Source organism: Amphiura filiformis, chromosome 6 (genome assembly GCF_039555335.1).
Source record: "Amphiura filiformis chromosome 6, Afil_fr2py, whole genome shotgun sequence".
Taxonomy (NCBI): domain Eukaryota; kingdom Metazoa; phylum Echinodermata; class Ophiuroidea; order Amphilepidida; family Amphiuridae; genus Amphiura; species Amphiura filiformis.
The window spans coordinates 67,885,677-67,911,525 of record NC_092633.1 but is presented as its reverse complement, the minus strand read 5'-3'; the positions used below and the strand labels follow the sequence as shown (position 1 = coordinate 67,911,525).

At 35.8% G+C, this 25,849-nt stretch overlaps 2 protein-coding genes across 3 annotated transcripts in view; one reads left to right on the top strand and one right to left on the bottom strand.

Moving 5' to 3' along the window:
- Positions 1 to 433: 433 nt before the first annotated feature.
- On the bottom strand, positions 434 to 21,227 carry LOC140155900 (trafficking protein particle complex subunit 14-like). Its single transcript, XM_072178907.1, has 10 exons — positions 20,813 to 21,227; positions 17,973 to 18,189; positions 15,658 to 15,744; positions 14,020 to 14,122; positions 13,571 to 13,724; positions 7,104 to 7,264; positions 4,040 to 4,134; positions 2,843 to 2,976; positions 965 to 1,314; positions 434 to 552 (listed from the first exon to the last, which is right to left on the bottom strand). Exons 1-10 carry the CDS (start codon positions 21,218 to 21,220, stop codon positions 438 to 440), a joined length of 1,824 nt encoding a protein of 607 aa, XP_072035008.1. The 5' UTR covers positions 21,221 to 21,227; the 3' UTR covers positions 434 to 437.
- A 2,525-nt stretch (positions 21,228 to 23,752) lies between these two features.
- Positions 23,753 to 25,849, top strand: part of LOC140155899 (glycerophosphodiester phosphodiesterase domain-containing protein 5-like) — a 62,777-nt gene continuing 60,680 nt past the window's right edge. For both annotated transcript variants that reach the window (XM_072178906.1, XM_072178904.1), the window contains exon 1: positions 23,753 to 23,860. The gene's annotated coding sequence lies outside the window, so the exon portion shown is untranslated. The remainder of the gene's footprint in view (positions 23,861 to 25,849) is intronic.

Genomic DNA, 25,849 nt, shown 5'->3' with positions numbered 1-25,849 from the left:
ATTTTTAGGTCACTTTTGTACTTTTTAACCCATTTTTTCAAATTTGGACACCCCTCTGATAAGTCCTGACTATGCACTGCTGTAATTGCACCACTTGTGAAAAGCAAGTTTAAACACCAACTTTTATCTCCTCACACATAAGAGACAAAGTGTCTTTCATGAGAGGTTGTGGTAATCATCTCCTGGAGATCATCACATGCAATCCCTTTATTTTACACAGAAATAACAGCCATTCATTGCAGATGCAGAAGGTCAATGTTCAGAGAAGTCAAGTTTCCCCAATACTACCTGCTTGCCATTTGAACCCTCCGTAATGACCTTTGACCTCGATTGACCTTATTATTGGTGGATTTGTGTGTACAAATAACTGTATCCTGTCTTGGGGAGATGATCAGTGATGATTATCACAACTGCCCGTCCTGAATGCCTTCCCTGTTTTAATTGTCAAGTACCAATATCTGGCATTTCTTCTTGGCAATTCTATCTACACTGACTGTTTGTGATGTGATGTTGGAACTGTCTGGTCTGGATTTCACCGGTGAATATGAATTCCTGCGACAAAACAAAAACAGTAATTGCTAATAATATTAAAGGCATTATCACTGATCCCAGCAAAGGAGCAAAAACTGTGTATTGTTTTAAGAATGCTTTAAAGGATAATTAATTCCACTGTCTGTTAGATATTTTATCAGATTAAAAAATTGGCAAAAAGGAAGAAAACAGCAGTGCTGATAAACATTAAGCTCACATTCACTTGCATGTATAGTTTGTTCAGCTTATAATTGACGAGAATTATCAGCATTTTTTTTTTTTTCTTATGTCAATAAAGTCCTAACTTACACTTGCATAATTATATTGCATGCATGTTCACTCGCCTCTCCAATTTATATGTTCAGTTCAATTGTGCCAATTATTTTGTCCAGGTTTTTGTAGATCACATCACTTGAATCAAACACAATCTTACCTTTGTAAATTCACTTTCCATGCATTCAATGGATCACCTCCTACCCCTGGGATGGAGTCTGCTCTCTGCACACCCTTTTGGTTACTATTTAATCCTAATCCACTGATCGTCTCAGTTCCTGTCAAGGAATGAGACCTGCGTGGGAGACTAGGTGACAAGGCTGGTGGAGGAGCACCTGAGCTGAGCTGTTGCACAGATAGGTTTCGAGGAAGCTGCTGCAGAGGTGGCTGGTTCCTGGCAATGTGGTTGAGGCTGAACTTGCTAGAGTCTTTCCTTTCTAATGGAGATGATTTGTTGGAAGAATTGGGTGGTTGAGTGTATTGTAGCTTCAGCTTCATGTATTTGCCAAGCTGTAAGGAAATACCATGCAACAGTATTAAAACTAAGTCAAATGCTAGAGTTCAAGAAGGTTCGGGTTTCAAAATCTAAAACAAATATGAAAGTGAAGAACACTTGGTTCATGATGACATAATAGGCATATCTGTTACTTTTGCCAATTCGAAATGAGACAGTTCTAGTTGATGAATAACCTATTTGCTTATATTTAGCCATAAACTGCATGTAAGTGCATGGCAGATTCTACAAAATGTAGATACTAATAGTTTATGATCTTTATTATTGTATTATACTTATCTGTTTTTATTTGAGTTGTGTCAATATGAGCCACTTTTGTGTGACACTTTATAATGATGCATGGTGCATTTGAAGGATTTGCTGCAGCTTTAAAGTGACATTTTGAGTAGAAAATTTGTTAAACAATTGGAGTGGGGAAAACATTGTGGCATGTAATAAGCCATGGATCAAAATCAAAAGCCTCTGCTGGAATCACAATCACAATTTTAAATTTTATTGCAGCTGTAACAATATAATTTAGGCTCTTATTTGTGACCTGCTACCACGAAATGAGCGTGAAGTCACAAGTTAGTAGTTTCTACTCTGCGTTGGTGTTTTTTGTTTCACATGCAGATGTTCATGTCTGTATGTCCTTTGTGAATGGGGTACAATGGGTCATTCACGAATTGACATAATACTATTGACTTGTACAGGTGAGCTGCAAACAAAGAACATCCTCTCAGCAGCCAGGATGTCTCAAAACTACCAACTTGCGACTTTACGCTCATTTCATGGTAGCAGGTCACATTTTATCTATACAGAAAGAGCTTGCATTAACACGTACACATTATTAATACAAAATAGTCCGAACCCTATCACAGACCAACATACATTCAAGTTTATATTTCATGGGAATGAACAACATTGAATGAAGTCAAAATAAGGATTTCCACTAAACACAAATGTCACTTTCAAAATCATTCCGCCACTCTAATTAAATGCAAGCAATAATCAGAGGTGGTTATAGGTAGAGAAGACTAGTGAAGCTATTTTGTGGCTTGTCATTTTGGAAAACTTTACCCACATCTTGTCATTCCAGTGGCAGCACCAGGAATTTCTTCCGGGGGTTATCAACAAATTTTGTGCAAAATAGTGAATTTGTGACACGATCTGGTCCATGGGGGCCAAAGGAGGCATTTTTGAAAATTGAGTTACTGTAATTATTACATTATATATACAATAGGCTATCATTTACTAAAAACACCAAATGTCTAGCATACTTGGTTCTAAAGTTATGAAGTTTTTTGGTGTCTATTTTCTTATGTATTTTATTGTTTTTTACTCCACATTTTTACCTTTATCTCAGTTTCAAATTTGCCGCCTTTGGCCCCCATGGACCAGATCGTGTCACATTTTTTGTAATTTGGGGTGTTTACTGTGGGGGGAAACTGGGATGGGGGAGGGACAAGAAAAATATTTTTGGCCCCCTAGTGTCGCCACTGTGTCGTTCAGGCGATAAAATATAGACTGCCATGCAGTACTGACCTCGTGTAACCCTGGACGAATTGCCTGGAATGGCACTGTGACGGTTGCTGTGGATCCTTTGGCACAAAACCCAAGTTGATTGGTTGGTTGTTGGCATACCACAGCCTCTTCTATGAACCGCATAGAATTCTCATCTGGGGAGTGAACATGGAAATATTATAAGCACCTTGTCTTCATGGGAATGATGTTCAGATTGGGTCTGTTAGGAGTGCTCAAATGCTAGAGTGATCCATATTTCACGCTTTCTTTTTAATTTGTAATCTTGTCAATGCATTCTATATTTTTGGCCTACTTTGACTGTATTTTATGTAAATGTATTGTCTTTGTGAATCACTTTAAGGTTATAATAAACATACATTTTTTTCACCAGGTTATGCCATCACAAATAATAAAGGAGACAGGTAGAAAAAGTGATCCCACCTGGGAATCGAAACCCGAGGTCCTGGGTTTGATTCCCAGGTGGGATCACTTTTTCTACCTGTCTCCTTTATTATTTGCGATGGCAAACCTGGTGAAAAATTCCTGTCGATCATGCCACTGTTTTTCCACACTTTAAGGTTGTTTTCATTGTAGGATGATCAATACATAATAATAAATCCATTTCACTTCATTTTTATTCACATTTATTCAAATTTATGGGAAACATGCTTTACAGCAAACAAAGAGGTTTAATTTGAACACTGATAAGTCACCATGCATTCAACTAGTGCATTCAAGGTGTCATAAAAGTCAGGCTACCACTTTCAATGCCCACAACTATTGTGAGTAACAAACACCAAGATAGACAACCAATTAATTATTTAAACCTACGATCTCTGGCATAAGGTGCTAAAAAGGTGCAACAACAGCCTTTAGCCAGTTATACCAGGGGGAGGGGTGTGGCCCAGGAAACAGAAACTAAAGAGATGAGCACATGTGTGGAATCCTCCCACATCACCTTAACCTTGACTTTATATGACAACATCAGTACATGCATAACTGCTAAATCCATGCAACATTCAAAAACAAACATAGTAAAAGGGAAAACATAAAATGAACCTGAATGAAACAAGCTTTATTTTGATAATACACTGCAAACACATCATATTTTATAATGGAAATAACTAAGCCACAAACAATACAAAGCACATATTCTTCACATTGATTCATGCTAATGAATCATGCAGTATGCAATTCATCTAAGCATGCATGCGCTACCTGATTCAGCCACTGGGGCATTGCCAGGCATCCATAGCAGCGTTATACCCAGGAAATCTTGCAGGTTGTTCAGCAAAGTGTAGGTGACATGAAAACTAGAGAAAGGGCCCAACAATGGATCCCCGTGGAACACACAATGATGATGGTATAATTAGTATAAGCACAACAATTCATACTTCCAGGAGTGTTTGGAATTAGGTAATTATTCGTATCATGCAAATATTTTGAACAATTTTTCTTAAACCGTCCAACACACAAGTACACAGAACATGTAATAATTATGACGAATTTCTATATTAAAAAACTGTCTATCAACCATTGCAGCTTTTGTAAGTATAGAAACAAGAGGCAAATATATTCAAGCAATACTTCACAATAATTTAACAAATATGATTTAGCTGTACAACTATCTTTAAATTAAATGTTACTATACAGTATATTTTTGATAGCAAAAATCTTTATCTGTATCAAAAATACAACTTTATTTTTCTTGAATTCATTCTTTTTGAGAAATCCAATCAATCATTTAGCACTTTTAGCACTGAAAAGAACACCCAACTCTGAATATTTTTTATTTATTTTGAAAAAGGACAATAAATATTTCATTTAAATTTGAAATATTGTGGGTAATATAAATGCTCTAAAAATGTAACAAAGTAGTTCGTGAAAAAATAATGCATTTTAACCATCTCATGATATCACAGGTATCACTGTCTTTTAGTATTCAAAAACAGGTAACATACAGGGTGTAACAATAAAATTTATACAATTGCATTTTGACTTCTCAAGAAAAACTAAAAGAGTTATGGCACAAATGTTATATGTAATACAATTAGTAATATCTAGGCTAAAAGAAGACATTTATTTGGTTTCTTTACTAGCTTGGGTTCAAAAGTTATGTCCGATTAATTAAATCGCCCAGAAAACGTGTTGGGCCACTTTTGCCATGTTTGCGCATATCAAGTTTGAACAGCATAGAAATGCTTCTCGTGCATTAAACATCAAAGAACTGACACAAAAGAATTATAAGTGGTGTTTCTTCATAAAAATTAACATGAACTTAATAATATAATTAATCAAAATCTATAAATGAAGTCATTAAATTTCTTTCAAAATTATCTTATAAATAATGTAATTTCTCATATCCCTGAGATATCGGGGGTATCATTGGTAAAACTGAAAACATTTATGCATCCATGAGTACAAAACAATACAATTTTGAAATTAAATTCAGCTGGGCTTCTAGCTATTCTGGGGTGACCACTATTGCCAGCATTCTGTTGACAAATTGTACATACTTCTCATAGTTATATGTGATTGTATGCCTTGATGGAAAACATTTGGAAAATGAGCTATAAACAATCTTATGGTTTCTGCTTGACTCCATCTGCTACCGAATGTCACAACCATAAAAATATGCTCTTCCAAAGTTCCAACATGAATTGGGGTAGAAGTTTTTGAGCTGCAGCCACGATTTCTAGTAAATGAGGTTTTTATGTCAGTGCTTAGTTGTGACTTTCAAAAACTCAAGGAGATATTCTATTATGTAACTATTTCTACCACTTCGAATACCCCATTGTTTAAAACTACCTATCATAAGAGCACCGTCCAACTGGTCCATGGTTCAACTCTATGCAGTCACTTTTGTAACACTTAGACAAAAGTGGCCCAAGCGGTTTTAAGACTAGGTTACATAATTGGCCATATGACACGGTTTCAGATTTGAAGCAGGTTTGACTGCCAAAAATGGCAAAATATAAAGTTTCAAAAAATATTGTTTTAAATATGTTTTCTAGACTGAAATTTTGTGCAGAATTCATTTCTGAAGTCAGAAATGCACAATCTGTCATTGTTTTCCTGATATGAGCATTACAGTAGAGGCATATGCTTTTGACGGAAATAAAAATATGAGATCCATAAGTGACAACATCATCACAACATATTTGAACTCTATTGGCACACTTATAAAGGCTCTGTAAGGCTCACATCATGTTGTAGTGCAAGTCTGACATCTGATTGGTGCACACACATTGAATATAGGTCACATGATTGCGCAATATTACAGGTACTAATTGTTTCCGATTTTGCTCAAAAATGGGGTGGTGAGTCAATTTGATAAAAAAATTAGAACTAAAAAAATATGCATTTTAGCACTAAGTTTGATACTATATCCCTGTAGTACTGTATCATGGGAATAACTGATTAGTTTTTCTGAAGTCAGAAATACAAAAATGGGGTGGCAAGTCAATTTGATAAAAAAATTAGAACTCAAAAAATATGCATTTTAGCACAAGTTTGGTACTATATCCCTGTAGTACTGTATCATGGGAATAACTGATTAGTTTTTTAAACATGTCGCCCTCATATTTGTTTTGTTGTGATTTTTCGAAATGCCAAATTTTACGTAATTTACAGATGTCACAAATTGATAAAAAAATTAGAAAAGAAAATTGAGAAGGAATGGAAAGATATTAATGTTATACCCAAGTAGGAACTTATACTGTGCATAACTGATTAGTTTTTCAAGCCTATAGCTCTTGTAGTTTTCTTATAATCCCAATTTTTATAAATGGCGGAATTTTTACACACGCCAACATTTTAAGGGGTAGGGGAAACATTTTTACATTTTGCAAGTCTTTCCCTTAGTTAAAATGAACAAAGTGAGGTATCAAATGAAAGCCCATTCAATACTGCATAGACTGGTAGGTCAACCATCACTGTAGCACCTTCCTATCAAGAGTTATGATTTTTCAAATCAATTTCTTTGCCGAAAATGGCTTATTTTGGCATGTCAATTGTCACGAGGCATGTCATATTTGAATGATTCTGGCGTGCAAATGATTAAGTCAATCACAAAACAAATACCTGAATCCATCAAATAGTACCCTCAGCTGATATGTTAACATTTTAAAGGGCCATATCTATGTATATTGTAGACTCTATGAGTATACAAAGTTGGCATGTGAAAATTTTTGTCACCCAAAAAGTGTGTTTTTCGGGCAAAATCGGCCACAAATCAACATTTTGTAGCAAAGCAATTCAAAGCATATGAAGTGTGACTTACCTTTCTCCCACACTAACAGGTGACTTGCACTGGGCAGACATTACAAATGAAGGAAAGTCTAGTCTGATAGTTGGCAATGCATAGTGTGTACTTATAGTCTCATTATCACTCATAGATGATGTACACCATGATGAGGACAGGAAGAGAGGAATATGAATACCCTGCATCGGAAATAAAAAAAATACATCAACAATTGATGTCCATTGATTATACTTTGTCCAAATTTGTCATTAAAATTGCCTATATTTAGACCTATTATGACTTAACAAAGTAACTTTACCAGTTCTAAGAAATTCCACTCACAAGCTCGGCCAAACAGACAGACTGACTGAGACATTTTACTCACAAGCTCAGGCAGACAGACTGACAACTAGGAACACTATGCCTCTGTCAGGCAGACAGACTGACAACTAGGAACATCAAAACAGACAGACTGACAACTAGGAACATTATTTTATATCATTTTATCATGCATGATAAAATGCATTAACATGATCAAATATGGGCTATCTTCAGTATATAGTAACATTAACCTGATCTGATATGGGCTATCTTCAGTAGACATTAATATTAACATGATCTGATATTGGCTATCTTCAGTAGACATTAATATTAACATGATCTGATATGGGCTATCTTCAGTAAACATTAATATTAACATGATCTGATATGGGCTATCTTCAGTAGACATTAATATTAACATGATCTGATATTGGCTATCTTCAGTAGACATTAATATTAACATGATCTGATATGGGCTATCTTCAGTAAACATTAATATTAACATGATCTGATATGGGCTATCTTCAGTAGACATTAATATTAACATGATCTGATATTGGCTATCTTCAGTAGACATTAATATTAACATGATCTGATATGGGCTATCTTCAGTAGACATTAATATTAACATGATCTGATATGGGCTATCTTCAGTAGACTGTAACATTAACCTGATCTGATAAGGGCTATCTTCAGTAGATAGTAACATTAACATGATCAGATGTAAACTATCTCCTAGCTCCTGTAGCCTTTAATTAAAACCTGACCAGTGGCGTAGTGTGAGACATCCTATGGAGGCACTGACCATGATTGAGTTGTCTTCAGTATACAGTAACATTAGCACAATCTGATATGAGCTATCTTCAGCAGTAGACAGTAACATTATTTTTAAATATTTGATATCATGCATGTAGAAACAAGAGGTTAAAACCAATATTATTTACTCAGCTGGATAATATATTCTTCCAGTCTAGTAGGCAATATTGCAATCAAATTGACAGGATATGAAGATATATACATGCCTTATTATATCAGGCAACATAGTCTCTGTTACGTTCTGTTTTCACTGCTTGTGCTGCATTATTGAAGTTAGGGTAAACACATGATGGTAGAATGCTATATTGAAAGGTGAGCATGAAGAGCAATTATATGCCAATCTCTGAAACAGGTGGATTTCAATTTGGCACTCCCCGTTAAAGTTGCACTGCAATCGGTAATTTGAAGTATAAAATGCACTAAAATAATGGCTTATTCCCAGGTCTGGAGACAGTGCATATAATGGTATCTTATCTAGCCACTCATCTTCTCATCATTTTGGACAGGCAATTTGATTAACCTAATTATCCCTCCTTAACCATACTGACTTTCCAGCTAACAAAAACGATTTCTATATTATTTGCAAAAGGTTAGAAAAGGTTGCCAACAATGTTTAAACGTTGGGGTTATTATAAAGGGTGCATAAAGAGTATAACACCTTTCAATAACATCCAAAAAAAATTTGAAAAATTACTACAAAACATTCTAACAATTTTATTTAAGTGTTGACAAAATAATTTTGCTAAAAATGTTTGCAACAAATATTTTATAATATTGTGTTGTGGTGTGTTTTTATACAAAATGTTTTAAAATGTTTCATGACCTTCATAAACTCAATATTTAATGTTATTAAAACATTTTGGCCAAAACCAAAACCCAAGATAATCTGTTAAAATGTTTTTAAAACGTTTTGTGTGTTGCTGGGTTGGTGCAGATCTGCTGTCACTCGTATTATACGGTACGATAAACAGATTACAATTTACATACACATTGCATGCAAGCAAGGAATTAGTATACAGTAAAGCACAAATAATAAAAATATTAAGCAGGATTACTTTGGTCAGTATTCAGTGACTGCTTTCAAATTAAATAGCTCTGGCCCTGATATGGTGTCAATGTAATAAATAAATAAATAAATACACCAAGTGGATCTCAAGATGCTAGTGCTAAGCACATCATGACACAAAGAAGGGAACAGGGCGAGATGGTACAGGTATATGCAAAATCACGACTCATCCAAACACTGATTTTTCAATGAAAGTGTTAACATTTTTCACTCTGGTTGAGGGCTGACCTCACCCCATGCTGCCTATGATTACTAATTAAAATTATATCAGACAGAGTACTATTTTTAGTTGGAAGATAAATATTGCTTTTCATTTCAATCATGCATTGTAAGGCCTAGTGCAGCACACACTCATTTGCTATGCATTTATTTTGTTACTCGTATAATGATGTTGCACTACTTCAATCTATGGTGACAACAGTGAATTTGCACTTGGATATTTTTATTACAATTTTGAATTGGGCCAAAGCACATACACAATTTGTTCTGGTAGCTGATCTTCATTATTATTAACGAGACAGTTCATTCATTCTACCAAACCTCTGTATCTGTGAATATGTTTTTAAACTGTTGGTTAATGATGTTACCAGGCCATAGCAAGGAGACCATATGGTTGCCCCACTTTTTGTGAAATTTGTTATGTTTTTCTTTATAGCTTTATTTCAATTTTGGCACATATTTGTATTTTGATCTCTCCGCATTTCAATGGCTACCCCACATTTTTCAACCTTGCTACAGCCCACGATATTACTGTTTTCTGAATCAGAAAATTGGATTGCAACTATTTGTGTTAACCATGTGTTTGGTACATTAACAAAACTGCTCAATTGGAATTTACCTTATGCATAAAGCAATATTTGCAAATATTTGCATTAAGAATTTTGCAAATATTAGTATCTGCAGCTTCAGTATTTTCTAAGGCAATAAAAAATATATATTAAATCCCATCATTCCTATTCCATTATAATAATAATATGATATGATTTTTAGTTTTATCACCAGTAGGCAGTGACATTAACACAAACTGATGTGAGCTATCTTCAGTAGATATTAACATAAACACGATCTGATATGAGCTATCTTCAGTAGATAGTAACATTAACACGATCTGATATGAGCTATCTTCAGTAGATAGTACCATTAACACAATCTGATATGAGCTATCTTCAGTAGACAGTAACATTAACACAATCTCATATGGGCTATCTTCAGTAGATAGCAACATTAACACGATCTGATATGACCTATCTTCAGTAGACAGTAACATTAACACAATCTCATATGGGTTATCTTCAGTTGATAGCAACATAAACATGATCTGATATGAGCTATCTTCAGTAGATAGTAACATTAACACACTCTGATATGAGCTATCTTCAGTAAACAGTAACATTAACATGATCTGATATGGGCTATCTTCAGTAGATAGCAACATAAACATGATCTGATATGAGCTATCTTCAGTAGATAGCAACATAAACATGATCTGATATGAGCTATCTTCAGAAGATAGTAACATTAACACACTCTGATATGAGCTATCTTCAGTAAACAGTAACATTAACATGATCTGATATGAGCTATCTTCAGTAGATAGCAACATAAACATGATCTGATATGAGCTATCTTCAGTAGATAGTAACATTAACACACTCTGATATGAGCTATCTTCAGTAAACAGTAACATTAACATGATCTGATATGAGCTATCTTCAGTAGATAACAACATAAACATGATCTGATATGAGCTATCTTCAGTAGATAGTAACATTAACACACTCTGATATGAGCTATCTTCAATAAACAGTAACATTAACATGATCTGATATGAGCTAGTAGATAGTAACATGATTCATCACCATTGCGGCAAGATAATTTTCATATTCATAAGTTCATCAAATTTATCACAATTTCAAAAAAATATTGTTGATATTCAAGTTCATCAACATTTTATCAACATATTGTTAATATCCATTATAAGTTCAAATTTCATCAACATTATTGATATTGTTGATATTCATAAAATCAATCAAAATTCATTAGCGTATCATTTCATCAACATATTGTTGATATTAATAATAAGTTCATCAAATCTATTATCATTTTGTTTCTGTCAATTACATAAATTATAATACCAAGCATTAATGTTATACATGTAGGCTCAGGTCTACTGTATTGGCAGCATCTCTCTATAACAGTAATGGTAAGAATGTATCGTTTTCAATTTGCCCCTTCATGCAAAAAACAAAGAAAAATAACAACAAAGAAAATGCTCTTATGTTGTCAAAATGCATGCAGTCATTATTTCCTCTTCCAATATCTTTAAGCCTATAGAGGTTATCCGTGCTCTATAAGCTGCATATCCTATCAACGACTGCTATACCTTGTTTAGGACTTTCAAAAGAAGTACCTGCATGTGCAACCATGACTGTTTCAAAATAGCCCACCAAGAGTCATGCAGGTAACTCTGAGGTCATGAATTGATTTGTTTTGAATAAGGAATACTACGGGAATCAGCGCCTTTTGTTAGAAGTCACACATGAGTAAAGTGGATAACCTCTATACAGGAGAGTATTCAAGTCTGAAAGAAATTAATGTGTCCTTATGAGCACATTCCAGCCTCTATATTGAGCTCTTATAAGAATACTTGTTAGAAATCAAACATGTAAAAAGAACATGTAAATGTTTTTTGTAAATGTGACTAATTCCTAATGGAATTACCAACATTTATACAGTGTGATATTGGTAGTCTGCAGTGTTTTTATAAATGATAATCATCATGATCATGTAATATATTGATTTCAAGTGAAAGGCCCTATTTTTCTCATAAACATATCGAAATTAGAAGTTCCAACTCGGTGTATTTCCGAAGATATCATCAAAAAACTGCCTAATTAGTCTCAAATGTGGTATACATTCGACAGTTTTTTGATGATTTCTACGAAAATATACCGATTTGGAACACCCAATTTCAATATGTTTATGACAAAAATATGAGCTTTCATCTGATACCAAAATTTTGATGAGGTAAAGTGGGGGAATGAGGTTGTCAATCACCTTTAAGTGGGGAAAGTTATTTCAGTCCTCTGTAAAAGCAATCCCATAATTCCCATTAATAAAGACCGCATTTATTATTCACAAATCTAATAATCATTAATGCATACAAACCACTGTGCATACAAACTGGCGTGTGTCCATTATTTACTTCTATACAAGTATCATCAATATTCAATGACTTTACGGGAACTTTAATATTTTTGGTCAAGTTAATTAAGTTAACATCAGGTGTGAAGGATAGTGGCACATTTGTTTTTGTTTTGTTTCATTTCTCACAAGCTCTCAATGGGGTTCATTCTGGCCGTGGTTGGTCTCAAAGTAGTGTAGGGAGACCTCCCTGACATTATTAGAATTATGGATAAAATATAGTAGTTATGGTGCCTGGACAGCCATCACAAAACATAGTTGCTTCCCAGGAGTTACTTCTGCCACCTTCTCCGCATCTTTTTCTTCCCAGAATGAAAACAAAGCTGTTGCGATTTCATTAGTCCTTCATTTGGTTACCCCCTCATGTGAGAGGAAACAAAATGCAATCTTCAGTAGATAGTAACATTAAACACGATCTGATATATGGGCTATCTTCAGTAGATAGTAATATTAACATGATTTGATGTGAACTATCTTCAGTAGACAGTAACATTAACGTGATCTTCAATCAAACTCTTTGAGCCAATTTATTTTAGATTTGTGATCTGCATCAATGAAATCAACTGTGTGCTCATCCTTAGCACAATCTGATATTGGCTATCTTCAGTAGACAGTAACATTAACATGATCTGATATTGGCTATCTTCAGTAGACAGTAACATTAACATGATCTGATATTGGCTATCTTCAGTAGACAGTAACATTAACATGATCTAATGTGAGCTATTTTCAGTAGACGATAACATGATCTGATGTGAGCTATCTTAGACAGTAACATTAACGTGATCTTCAATCAAAGTCTTTGAGCCAATTTATTTTAGATTTGTGATCCGCATCAGTGAAATCAACTTTGTGCTCATCCTTAGCACAATCTGATATTGGCTATCTTCAATAGTCAGTAACATTAACATGATCTGATATTGGCTATCTTCAGTAGATAGTAACATTAAAAGGATCCAAAATGAACAAACCTCAGTAGCACATATATATTTTTTTTAATTGAAAGACAATGAAATTTTGATCCAATGAGTGATTTATTAATCATTTTCAATACCAGTTGTTGAGAGAGGGAAGGAGGGAGGGAGGGGGGACAACTTACCGTTGTTAACAAGGTGTTATTTCTCCACATTTCTTGACTGATGTGTAACTGGAAGACAAATGTGTGTTGTTCAAGTGGATGCAGCACTACTGGTAGACTGGAAGACTTGCTCAACAGAAGCTCTATATTACTAGAATCAACACCTTTTGATGTACTGTATAAAAAAGATTAAATAAAATATTGTTTGGCAAACATTTTCAAAAAATATTTTGCCAACATTTAAATAACATTGAGTTAGAATGTTTTACAGCAAGTTTTCAAAAATATTTTAGAATGTAACAATAATAATTAAAACATTTTATACCATTTATACAATCCAAAAACATTCTGTATTTGCTGGGCTACAAAATATTGAATAAGGTATATTAATCTTTCTACTCTTTTACTAGGCACAATGTTGTCAATATGAATCTTTATAATAATTATGATCACTGATTTATTTTACTTACTTCAATAGATTTGTTTTATGTCCCTGCAAGACAAGTCCTTCATTTTTATTGACCAATACTTGCAGATGGGTTATATGAAGATCCTCAACATAGTGATTTGTAACTGTAAGAATCAACAGTGGTTTGAAACATGATATGATATTATAACATTATTTAATTCGTTGTATTCCAACAGTAATGAGATGACAGAAATGGAAACTGTAAATAAATAAATAAATATATAAATAAATAAAATTAAAAATATAACAAACAAACAAACAAACAAACAAACAAACAAACAAACAAATAAATAAATAAATAAATAAATAAATAAATAAACAAACAAACAAACAAACAAACAAACAAACAAACAAACAAGCAAATAAATAAATAAAATGCCAATTAAACATCCGCCTAAAAAAGTAAGCAGAGAGAGAGAAAGAATTATTATTTTTAATGCAAATCCTTGGGAATTGACAACAATTTTATTCCAACCATGTTCCAACTTATCAGATGCATACCTTTAACCAGCGATCATCTGTCATGTTTGATAAATGCTTGGGTGAACTAATTATTTTCCAATTACAGATGCTTGCCAAGAAAATACCCCTTGTGCGGTTTCCAGACACGAACACACGTATATAAACAGACATTGGTTTCAACAGACGGCCTATATCGGATGCGTAGAATGTCAAGGGCAGTGCATTTGGCTGTTCCAGATGAAATTCATACACCCCCTATAGTAGACATGACCTTAATCTCCCACACATGGGGTGGAGATTTCAAATAGAGTCACCCATTCAGGTAACCCATTTGAAATTCACGCTCTCTGTGTAGAAGGTTACGGTCATGTCTACCATAGGGTGTATGGATTTCAACTGGAATAGCCCATTTTTGAACCAAGATTAATAATTCATGCAATCAATGAACACTAACACCAAATCAAACTACGCATGAGAACAGGGTGTTTTTTAAGCCTCTGACTAAGCCTGGGACCATGAACTATATATGCTTGGATATAAGCAGACTAACCTAGCAAGCACAAAATGGTTTCATAACATTATTTGAAAGGGCAAAAAGGTTGCCAGAAAATGTTTAAATGTTGGTTTACATAAAGGTTATAAAACATTTTAATAACATTTAAGAAGCATTTTTATGTTTTAAGTTGCCATCAAATATTGTAACATAATGTTATTTTTAGTGTTGATAACAGATTTAAAAAAATATTCTGTCACTTACATTTTGACAAAAATATTTGATATAGCATGTTAAACATTTTCTAATATTATAATAATCCAACATTTGGAGGGGTATAAGATCTCTCACCAAGCTGGGACATGTAGATAGTTTTATTCATATTCTGTCACCAAAAGACCTTTTCAATTAACTTGTTAAACTTTTTAACCTTAGTAATGGATACTCTTACTAAAAGAACAGTAATTTACATAATGGCAACACCATCTTGGAACCTTTTAGGATTTCACATCAATTTATTATAAAAGATGTAATTATCGATCCTATCAACCCTAATTCTACCCATAACCTGTCCCTAAACTTGACCCTAAATATCTTGGGGGTGCAGTTATCAAAAGTCTTGCCAAGTCAAGTTGTAATCTTACACTTGTTTCTGGCATGATGGAATCAAAGACAAATACCAACCTGTTAAGATCAGGAAATGTTTCCCACCGGTAGCAACATGACGACACTTCATTTCAGGTGGAGGCACTACCGGTAATTCTGCTTGCACTGAAATATAATGAAAGTATCAGGATAAAAAGGCATAAAGACTGGATCATTTATTAATATTTCACTAGTCATGAAGGTTCAGGGGGAAACCAAGTTTGCATTATTGTGAATTTTCAATGAAAATGACTATAGGAATCAAATGTTTTTATTTATGTATTTAAATTTCACTCTTAATATTGTGTTCGCCATTCTGTTCATTTGTCATTGCATTTCAATTTTAACTCTTTTGTAATTTATTTGGTCGGACATCCGGGAACATTGTCCCCTTTGCACAAGTGTGCACATAGCAACCAGCTCAACGGAGGGGAACTGCACATGCACACACTGATTTTACAAGGATTTTTCTTCCCCTGTGTGACGTCAGCCCGACTAAGAGAATGAAAAATAAGAGGAAAAGAAGAAGAGGGAAAGGAGAGGAAGAGGAAGACAAATAAGAAGATGAAGAAGATGATGTAGATGATGATGACGACAACGACGATAACGATGATGATGTTGACAGCCTTGCTGTTAGCCTGCATTACCAGCCTAGCATTGATAGTGATTAAGTGTGATATATAGGCCATAATGAATCCATAATCATAACCATGACCTTGGTTTGCTTTGCTTTAAGTGATGCATTTGAATACCAATAATGGAATGATATTTACCATCAGCCAGCAGTCAAGCAAAAATGATATTTGGAAGTATAAACACTTGATTTGATTGATAGATTTGATTCTCGATATTGCTTGTAAATTTGTAACAATACCGACTTAATGAAATGAAATCATGTATGGTATGAATCAAAACATAAATTTTGATTATTGTAAACATGTATCAAATGCTAATTGAAAAATATTTACCTTTTTTTGTTTTCTTACAGTTCAAATGGGTAATTTATTTTTCAGTAATATGAGGTTAATAGTTTGATTTTAAGATAATTTTGCATCATTGAAAATGAAATTATAACCAACTAGAATTTTGCAGTTCTTGACTCGCATGGTTCTCGACGCAAAGCGTTGGCTGTAATGCCTCCACCTTGACGCGCATCATTTAAACTAGCACAAATTTAAAAACCTGCAACAATCTATGGTGATTTGACCCAAATGACCCCAAAATGATCTTGGAATTATTCGTCTTGCTATGGTGGTCTTTCCCACCAAATTTCATAAACCTGCACCAGTTTATGGCGATTTGACTACGGATTACCCTGAATGACTCCAAAATGATCTTCATATTTTTATCTCATTTTGGCAATCATTCACACAAAATTTCATAAACCTGCGACAATCTATGGCGATTTGACCCGGGATAAACCCTAATGACCCCAAAATGAACATTTTTTTGTCTCGCTACGGTGGTCATTCCCACCCCACCACATTTCATGTAATCATGTACCTGTGACAATGTATGGAGATTTGACCCCAGATGACTTCAAGTCACATCACTGTAACCAATACGGATCTCCAGATAATCTCTTCAAAAGGTTATTTTGCTAATTGATATACATAAATTATACACATTATCTACTTAATTAGCACATTTTGCGATGAAAATATGTTGGAATTAAATTTGAATACTGCCAATTGCCACACTTCCACCAAATCGCATCATTATATGCCTTACTAGTTCTGAGAAATTGCACTTGCAAGCTTGGATGGACGAACGGACGGACAGACAACCAGGAAACATAATACCTCCGGTGGAGGCATAAAAATTAATAATATCATTGTCTGTTATTTCATGGTCTCATCTGAAGTCATCTCTATGACAAACAACTGTAATTTGCGTGTGGTAGGCCTACTTAGTAACAATAACAGTGAAAGAGTGACTGGTAAAAATTGTTACCGAAAAGTCCTTTAAACCATTTTATCAGAATAAATGACCATACGGGCACATGCTGCAAACTTGGGTCGCATTTTCGGCCATTTGGTATATCAATTACCCCTATGACCCCTCTTTCTAGGCAAAAGTTGATATATTTTAGGGCATGTTATCCATTTTTCCTGAAAAAGAGCCCAATTTGCTTTATTGTACAGCCAAAATGTTTGGAATTTGCCAAAAAGTTATGAAAATTTGCTAATTTGCCTTAAATTTGGCTGAATATTTTGACTTTTGGTAGAGCGATGGTCCACATTTCTTGGGAAATTGGCATATGGATGAGTCCACTTACAAATTCTCTGCAGCATATCCCTCACCAAACCATACTTGAGTACCCCTGTCTCAGTCCCCAGCACTGAATAACCTACCTGTAGTTTTCCACTGGTCATTGTGCAAGTCAAAGACTTCCTGCATTGGTAATTTCAAGAAGAGATCTAAGAAACCTTCCTTTGGTAATGACATTGAGCTGGGAGAACTTGACACATTGACAGATACCATAGCTGTATCTGCTTCTTGTTCAGATGTGTTCACCGTGACAACAAGTGGTATCACTGCTCTATTGTCCTGTATCATGATGGGTTCAGACTAGAAAGGAAATAAATGAAAACAAGGAGTATTATTTCTGGTACATCATCAGGGTTTTCTTTAACGCACAAAACACGCGTATTTACGCGTTCAGGCACTTTTCTGACTCCTTCAAACCCATAGTCTCAAAGTCCAATGCGTACAAAATCTTGAAAACGTCTGCGTTCAGATATTGCAAAATTTGACAAGAGAAATACCGATATTGTGCATTTATTCTCGGCTTTTGGCATTTAGGACCTACTCCCATATGTAGGGCCCATCAGATTTTGTCAGCATCGATCCATGTATGTTTTAGTGATTGCGAGTCTATAAAATTGTATACATGTAGTGTCAGTTTGAAATCTTGCAAATTGGGTTCGGGTTTAAATTATGCACGAAATATGTCTTCAATTGGACTTTAATTTTGCAAAATTTTCCCTCTCATGGGGGGAACATCCCCCTCAGACACCCCCATGCGTAGTGGATAAACAAGTGACCATTTTCGCTTCTGCTTTCGACATTTGCCAATTTATGCCCTATGTTTAACACAATTTATAGGTCTGATGGGGAAAACGTGACAACGAAAGGCTTTATGGACCGTCATTTCACAATTTTCGGCTTTTCAACTGTTCAAACTAAAATTTTATACTGTAATAGTGCCAAAATGGTCCACCAAATCGCTTCAATTAGGTCTTAATTTTGCAAAATGTTCCAAGTTTTAAGGGGCGGGGGGGAACATCACCCTCGTAGTTGATTAACAAATGACCACTTTCACTTCTGCTTTCAACATTTGCCAATTTATGTTTAACTTAATTTATAGGCCTACCATAGGAAAACCTGCCGTCCACGAAAGACTCCGTGGACTGCTCATTTCACAAATGTTCGGCTTTTTTAAACTAAAATTTTACACATTTATAGTGCCAAAATGATCCACCTAATTGCTTCAATTAGGTCTTCATTTTGCAAAAGTTTCTTACTTCTCAGGGGGCATTTTTAAATATTATTATTTTCTTCTAAAATTGGCCCATCCCTTCTGACTGCTCTAGATCCGCCACTGCTCCAAACAGTGGCGTAGATTTCTTTTAGGAAAAAAATGTCTTGAAGTACAGTGAATCCAGCACCTTTTGGAGAAAGAATAAGTTTATGGTACAAAAAATGTTGCCATTTTGAAGCTAAACTGTTGAAATATGGTGCAAAAGTGGAATAAATTCGAGCAAAGCGCGCAAAAATTTGCACATTTGGGGCTAAAATGGTCAAATATGGCGTTAATTTGGTCAGAAACCCACATACAGGCGTCAACATTGGGGGATGATTGTATGGGCCATTCCCCTGGCAAAACCCCCACCCCCACCCCCTCCGGATCTACGCTCCAAACACACACATAATTTTATTGTTAAAAATGTCTTCAAAAATAATATTATAAAAATACCCCTTGGCTAATGTTTTTGACTCCTTCAGAGGAAAAATTCACAATTGAAAGGGTCAAAAAAATTTGAAAATACCCCTTCAGCAAAATGCTTAAAGAAAACCCTGTACATCATGTATGCAATTTCACTCCTATTCGCTGTAGAAGTGATGATGTAACAGGATTAACTACCATAGCAATAGGGAAAAACAATTTATATCGCACTTCACAAGTAGGGCCTACGTTCACGCGATACCTCTGAATTGAACCAAATCATGCTGATCACTCGTACCTGTAAGATAAGTATCTTTGAAAAGAGCAGTATTATATTCAATCTATGATTGCAGACATTCACAGGTGATGAATGCAACCTGCTTGTAGTGCAGCATACATTCAAAAATTAGGAGAGGGGACATTGCCTCCATTCTCCTATTTCCATCACCTAATGACCCCCAGTGTTTTTTGTCCTTCCTGTGGTTGCTACCTATAACATCAGGATGAAAACAATTTGTATTTTTAAATATTTTGATATTTCATGTTCAAAGTCTTGTCAAACATAGCTCTTTTGCTTTTCTGATTTTTAAACTTCCCGTTTAAAACTTTTTATGTGTTTTTTGCACGAGTATCTACCTCAGAATAGTTGAGTGAGAAACATTTCACCATCGCATCTTTATCTTGGTGTCGATCGCGCAATGACATTGAGAGTGGTATTTTGTTCTAAAATATCAGTATGTAGTGTGGCAAGTATAGAATAAAGTAAAAAATAATTTACCCCCGACTACTCAAGTTTCACAGTGTACAAATGGTTGACCAGAGATTTTCAAAACATACCCTACCGTATACCGGTAAACAGGATTTGCCATTTTTGGGAATGGGAATTTAGCGCAGTTTAGCAACAAATGTTAACGCAAAATACACCCCTAAGCAGGATTTGATCCGAAAGGTACCACCCCTGGGTATTCCCCTTACAGGTTTTTGATAAAATAAACCCTTAGTCGGCATGTTTTTATTTATAATTTTCTAATATTTATGTTTGGGTGATGTGGGGAGAGGGTAGTGATCATAGATGTGGAATGATGTGAACGCACAATATCCCTGAGGAAACATGCTTCTTGAAAACAGGCGTTTTTGACACACTAAAACAGGATTCACGCAATCCGCGTTCATTCCGGTCACGCATGTATAGACAGCGAAACTTGAGTGCCCCCGGACTTATTGGAAAAGTGCAGTTTAACTTACCAGATCAGGTCGTCTCTGCCTCGTGCAATTGCCATTGCTGTACGATGCAAACGGTGGACATAATTTGAAATGTTTGTCCATTTGCTCACGATTACTATTCTTCGTTATGAATAAACTGTTTGATTGATCAATTGAGCCTAATATGCGTGTGTCATTAGCTTCTTCGGCCCGGAAACACACAATATTGTTGCTGACTACTCGCAGTTTTTGGACTCTGTTTCGCCAAATCTTCTTGTCGTCCGTGCACCTTTCTGTACCAGTATATTCCAAAGATACAGCCACCAAAACACGCTCTCCTGGGTATACGCATCTTCTCTGAGCAACATCATCAATTTCACTGTATGTAGAGGGCTCTTTGACTGGAAAAAGCAAGCTCAAATTCGTATTTTCACTGTGGATCTCTGCCATTGCCTCTCCCCAATGACTGTTTTCATACATGTAAACAAGCTGAATAAACGCATGCGCAAAGAAATAAAATGGGCAAAGTACCGGAGGCTGTCGATTACGTGTTTCCTGATTGGATAAAAGATTGCAAACTTTCGGAAACTTTTTTAATAAAGGACGCACATGCACACCTATATTATGATAGGCGGCGGAAGCAGGGGCGTAAGCAAGAGCCTCGGGGGCCCATGGACACTGAGTGCTGGGCCCTCAGAGCCAGATTTACCACTGGACCAGAGTTCAGAGGGGCCCCAAAAATTGCCCTGTACATGTTCCATTTAGCCCGACAACACCATGTTTTGGACCAAAATATGGTAACTTAAATTCCAAAATGTGGCGCGCTTCGCGCATATCATACTAGCCCTTCACATAGCAAAATTCACCTTCATTTTGGGCTAAAATTGTCTGAAATTATATAAAAGTCCTAGTAAGATCGGAACATTATGCTTATCTCCCTCTAATTTGTAATGCTTCTGCCACCACTGTCATTCTTATCATAGTAGCCCCAATTTGTAAAACAAACTTGGCCTCGAGTGCACATGCTTTCCTTATGGTGAGTTTGGGGCTCCAAATTGTTTTTGGCCTGGCCCTAATATTAATACAAGCTAAAACCGTTGGGGTTCGATAATGAACCCCACAAAACTAACCGAGTGTATGGAAAATGCCCGGGAAAATGCCATACGGCTGAGCGGTTTTGCTGTCTCTCTCTCTTTCTCTATCATGCCACTCTCTCTATCATGCCCCTGAACCCTCAAGTGATGTTGAATAATGAAAGTTATGTATCTCAAGTTTCCTTAACATCTGCCAATTTATTTATTTATCATGTTTGAAACTTCGGAGTAGGAATAAATATCATGCAGTATACAATGGTATAGGAAGCTAAAAATTAATATTATTTTGAGCCATTTCCACACAAAACCGAAAAGAATTCATAAGCCCATAAATTTGGATTCTTGAATGAGGCGTGTTTTTAATAGACTTGAAACATTATTTGAAATATACATTGCTCATTTCAAGTCTTTGAGCATGCACAAATAGATAATAGTATTATAATTTCCTGCAACCAATCTACACTTTAAGTGTTGAAAGAATATTTTTTTTGTTCATTACTTTATACACTTTTTTACATCAAAGACGAGTTCTACGCAAAAACAGGTCTACATTTCCGAAAATTCAAACGCCTGAGTGCCAAATAATTACCGCTGCCCACCCAGTACCATCAATAGTGGTAGGCCTTATTTGTCCAAAATGTTTCAAGAATTGAAAATTCTCTGGGGGGAGGGGGTGGGTAGGGGCGCCAATTTTGTTTCTTGCCCCAGGCGCTACCAACCCTAGTTACGCCACTGGGGGGGGGGGGGGGGGGCAGCTGGTTGTTCAGTTCCCCGAATGGAGTCTGGTATAGGTGCGGGCACTGCGAGCGGCTTGCGGGGTGGGGTCCAGGGTTTTAGCGTCAAAAGTGACGGACCAAATCCCGCGAATGACCAACAAAATTGGGGGTGCCTGTGCCCCCTGCCCCCCCCTTTGTATACGCCACTGCGCTGATAGACTTCTCCGTAGTCCACTTGCCCATTTTGCATACTCTGGCTATTACATTTAAAGAAGATTTGTGTGCAACTGATAGATTTTCACATCTGTATCTGATCTTTTCAGTCACCGCACTCCCTCTGTTTGTTAGCTTTCCAAGTGGGATCGTGGTTCGCTATCAATAAACTGGTAGATTCCAAAATCAGAATTGTTCAGTATTAAAGTGAGCCATTATAATTATGCAAGATAATGTTGCATTCAATTACTTTTATTGTCACTAATCATCTGATATTCTTAATTCTTTATGACCATTTTACTATTGAATACTTTAATTTTAATAAACATCAGTATAATTTTGAGTTCAACGAAATGGATTCATCATGACTATTAATAACATATTTTTAATAAAATTCGACTATGGCATAGTCTACTACGCTGATGACAGCCTTATAAAATTAAGTCTGCAACTCCAGCATTGTCTTTTCTGATCTTTGTAATGTGAGACCAGAAAGATTTTGGATTCTCTTTCAAGTCTTTTTGAGTTGGTCTGATACAAAAGTCCTTGCTTTGTTCAGCTCTGCGCTCAGTCTTGACTTCTTTCTAGAGATCCAGAAATTTGTCCCATTCTTGGGGATTCCCCGTTTTTTTTAGCTCTGTTATATTCTTTTCATTTTAAGACACAGTTGTTACTCACAGTCTCCGATGCTTTTTGTCTCTCTGGATATCTCTGGACAATGTGCTTAATTTAATATCTGCCATCACTGATAAATCATAACTAGACCCTATGGATAAATTCACGTTCCTTTATGAACGAGATAATGATATAGAGGGGGTACAGTCATTTTACTGCATGGCGCAGGCCTGGCATGGCGTCAGGGACCAGGAAATAATATCACAATATCTAGTACCGCGCAGCACCATTCAATTTGATATATTGAAATTCGATACCAGGTGACGTGTGCGCCCAGCACTAAGTTTTCGTCGTGAAAGTCAAGGAAGAAAAGGTCACCTTTCTTGCTGAATTTATGTCTTCATGAATTCTGGTAACTGATCTTTCGGAGAACCTTCATTGAGGAATTACAGGTATGATACCTTTTTTTATTATGTTTTGAATGACTCTAGATATTCTTGCCACACCTAGTGACGTCCTTGTAACTTTATAAGTTTCACATTTTTTCATGTTCTATGTTTACAATTTTAAGCTTACTATACCGGTACTAAGTCTAAATATTACATTTACAATGTAAATAACTCCAGAACTATAATTTTATTACGTATTTCTTGGCCATGGTGGAACATTGAGCAACGCTTGTAGCTTCACGAAAACACGCGAGCGTACATCGCTATCGACAAGCGAATTTGACCTCGATCGTGTGCATGTACATTAAATCTGTGCATGCACGGTTAGATTAAGTTCACTACCTATTTCACAGATACGCATGGATATTTTTTTTTTTTTTTTTTTCTAGTTTCGAGAGCGGGACCGAGACTCAGGCTAGCAAATGTCATGTGCCTCGCGTTGCGCAGCTTCGATAAGCAATGCATTTCATTCACCAGAAAAAGTTGCAGCATGCCGTCAAAAATATAAACAAATAAACAGACGCCGCCTGCTGCCCAAACGATGACGTAACGACCATTTTAAACATACAAAGACATGGTTTAGTAAATAACTAGTGTATTAAAATGTAATAAAACATACTTTGCGTTTGTATCATATTTTTCTGTGTGTTTTCCTTTTTTGACCAGTATATTTGAACAAATTGAAAAAAATGTGGTATCAAGGTCAAGGTCAAACCACTTTGGTTTAATGGGGTGGGAGGGTTCAATTCCCCCATATTCAGGCAATCAAATGACTCTGACCCCCTCAAATGAAACCCCAGACCCCAAACACATGGAATTTCCCTTAATATTTTGTTGTTGTCACATTTTCAATCATCACAATGAGTCAAGTTCACCTTGCCCCCATGAAATTTATTAAATTTAAAGACCCCACTGGAACAGACCCCCTACTGCCCCATGCCTTATGAAAAAACCCTATTTAATTCACATTGACTGCCCCTGGTTACGGATGGTGTCATCTTTTATTTACAGCCATTCAGTCATTTAATAAAGGATTTATCTTGGATTAATCAACCCAAAAATGTCAGTCGGCACAAGTGCATCACTGTGCAAGCAAGCACAGCAAATCATATCCAATGTATGGGATTATTTCTTAACAAAGGAAACGGAGCAGCTAAGCTTTGGACTTCGAAGATAAGAGTGCTATCCAGAACACTATGGAAGCAACCGGGATTAAATCTAGGTCAACCCTCTACAAGATTAGAAAACATGGACCTAAATCTCCATTGAAAAGAGGACCCAAAAGGAAGCGGATAGTCGACAGCGTAGATGATTTTGATCGAGGTGTTATCAGGCGGCTAATTAGCAATATGTACATAGAGAAGAAGTGGCCAACAATTAACTCAATATATGATGAGGTCAAGATTGCAATCAACTTCCAAGGTAGCAAGTCATCACTAAGAACAATTTTAAAAGACATGGGCTACAAATATAGCAAGAGGCCGGAAAGACTTGTTAAAGAAAGGCCAGACATTGTTGCCAAAAGACACGACTACCTGAGTAAAATGAAACAAATTAGACAGCTTACCAACTGCCCTGTCGTGTATTTAGACTTTAAACATTCCTTCACCAGAATCATACAAAGTCCAAATGCTGGGTAATTGCTGGATCAGGAGGATTTCTTATTCCAACCGGAAAGGGAAGCAGGTTAATTATTTTGCACGCTGGGTCAAAAGAAGGATTTGTTGAAGATGCTCTCCTTTCATTTCAATCCAAGACGGGATCTAGTGATTACCACGATGAAATGAATGGCAACGTTTTTCTGGAATGGTTTACCCATCAATTTCTGCCAAATATACCCCAACACACTGTCATCGTCATGGACAATGCACCTTATCATTCAGTTCAGGAGGAACGAATACCGACGATGAACACAAAGAAAGCCGAAATGCAAGAGTGGCTAACAGCTCAAAATGTAGATTGGTGTCCAACCATGATCAAGGTGCAGCTTTA

Bases quoted from the DNA above. Each gene is read 5' to 3' on its own strand.
- LOC140155900 (XM_072178907.1), bottom strand. From the start codon at position 21,220: ATGGCAGAGATCCACAGTGAAAATACGAATTTGAGCTTGCTTTTTCCA. The intron at 13,725-14,019 runs GTAAGTAAAATA...TTTTTTATACAG, and splicing joins CATAAAACAAATCTATTGAA to TACATCAAAAGGTGTTGATT. The intron at 2,977-4,039 runs GTAGCGCATGCA...TTCACTCCCCAG, and splicing joins TGCCCCAGTGGCTGAATCAG to ATGAGAATTCTATGCGGTTC.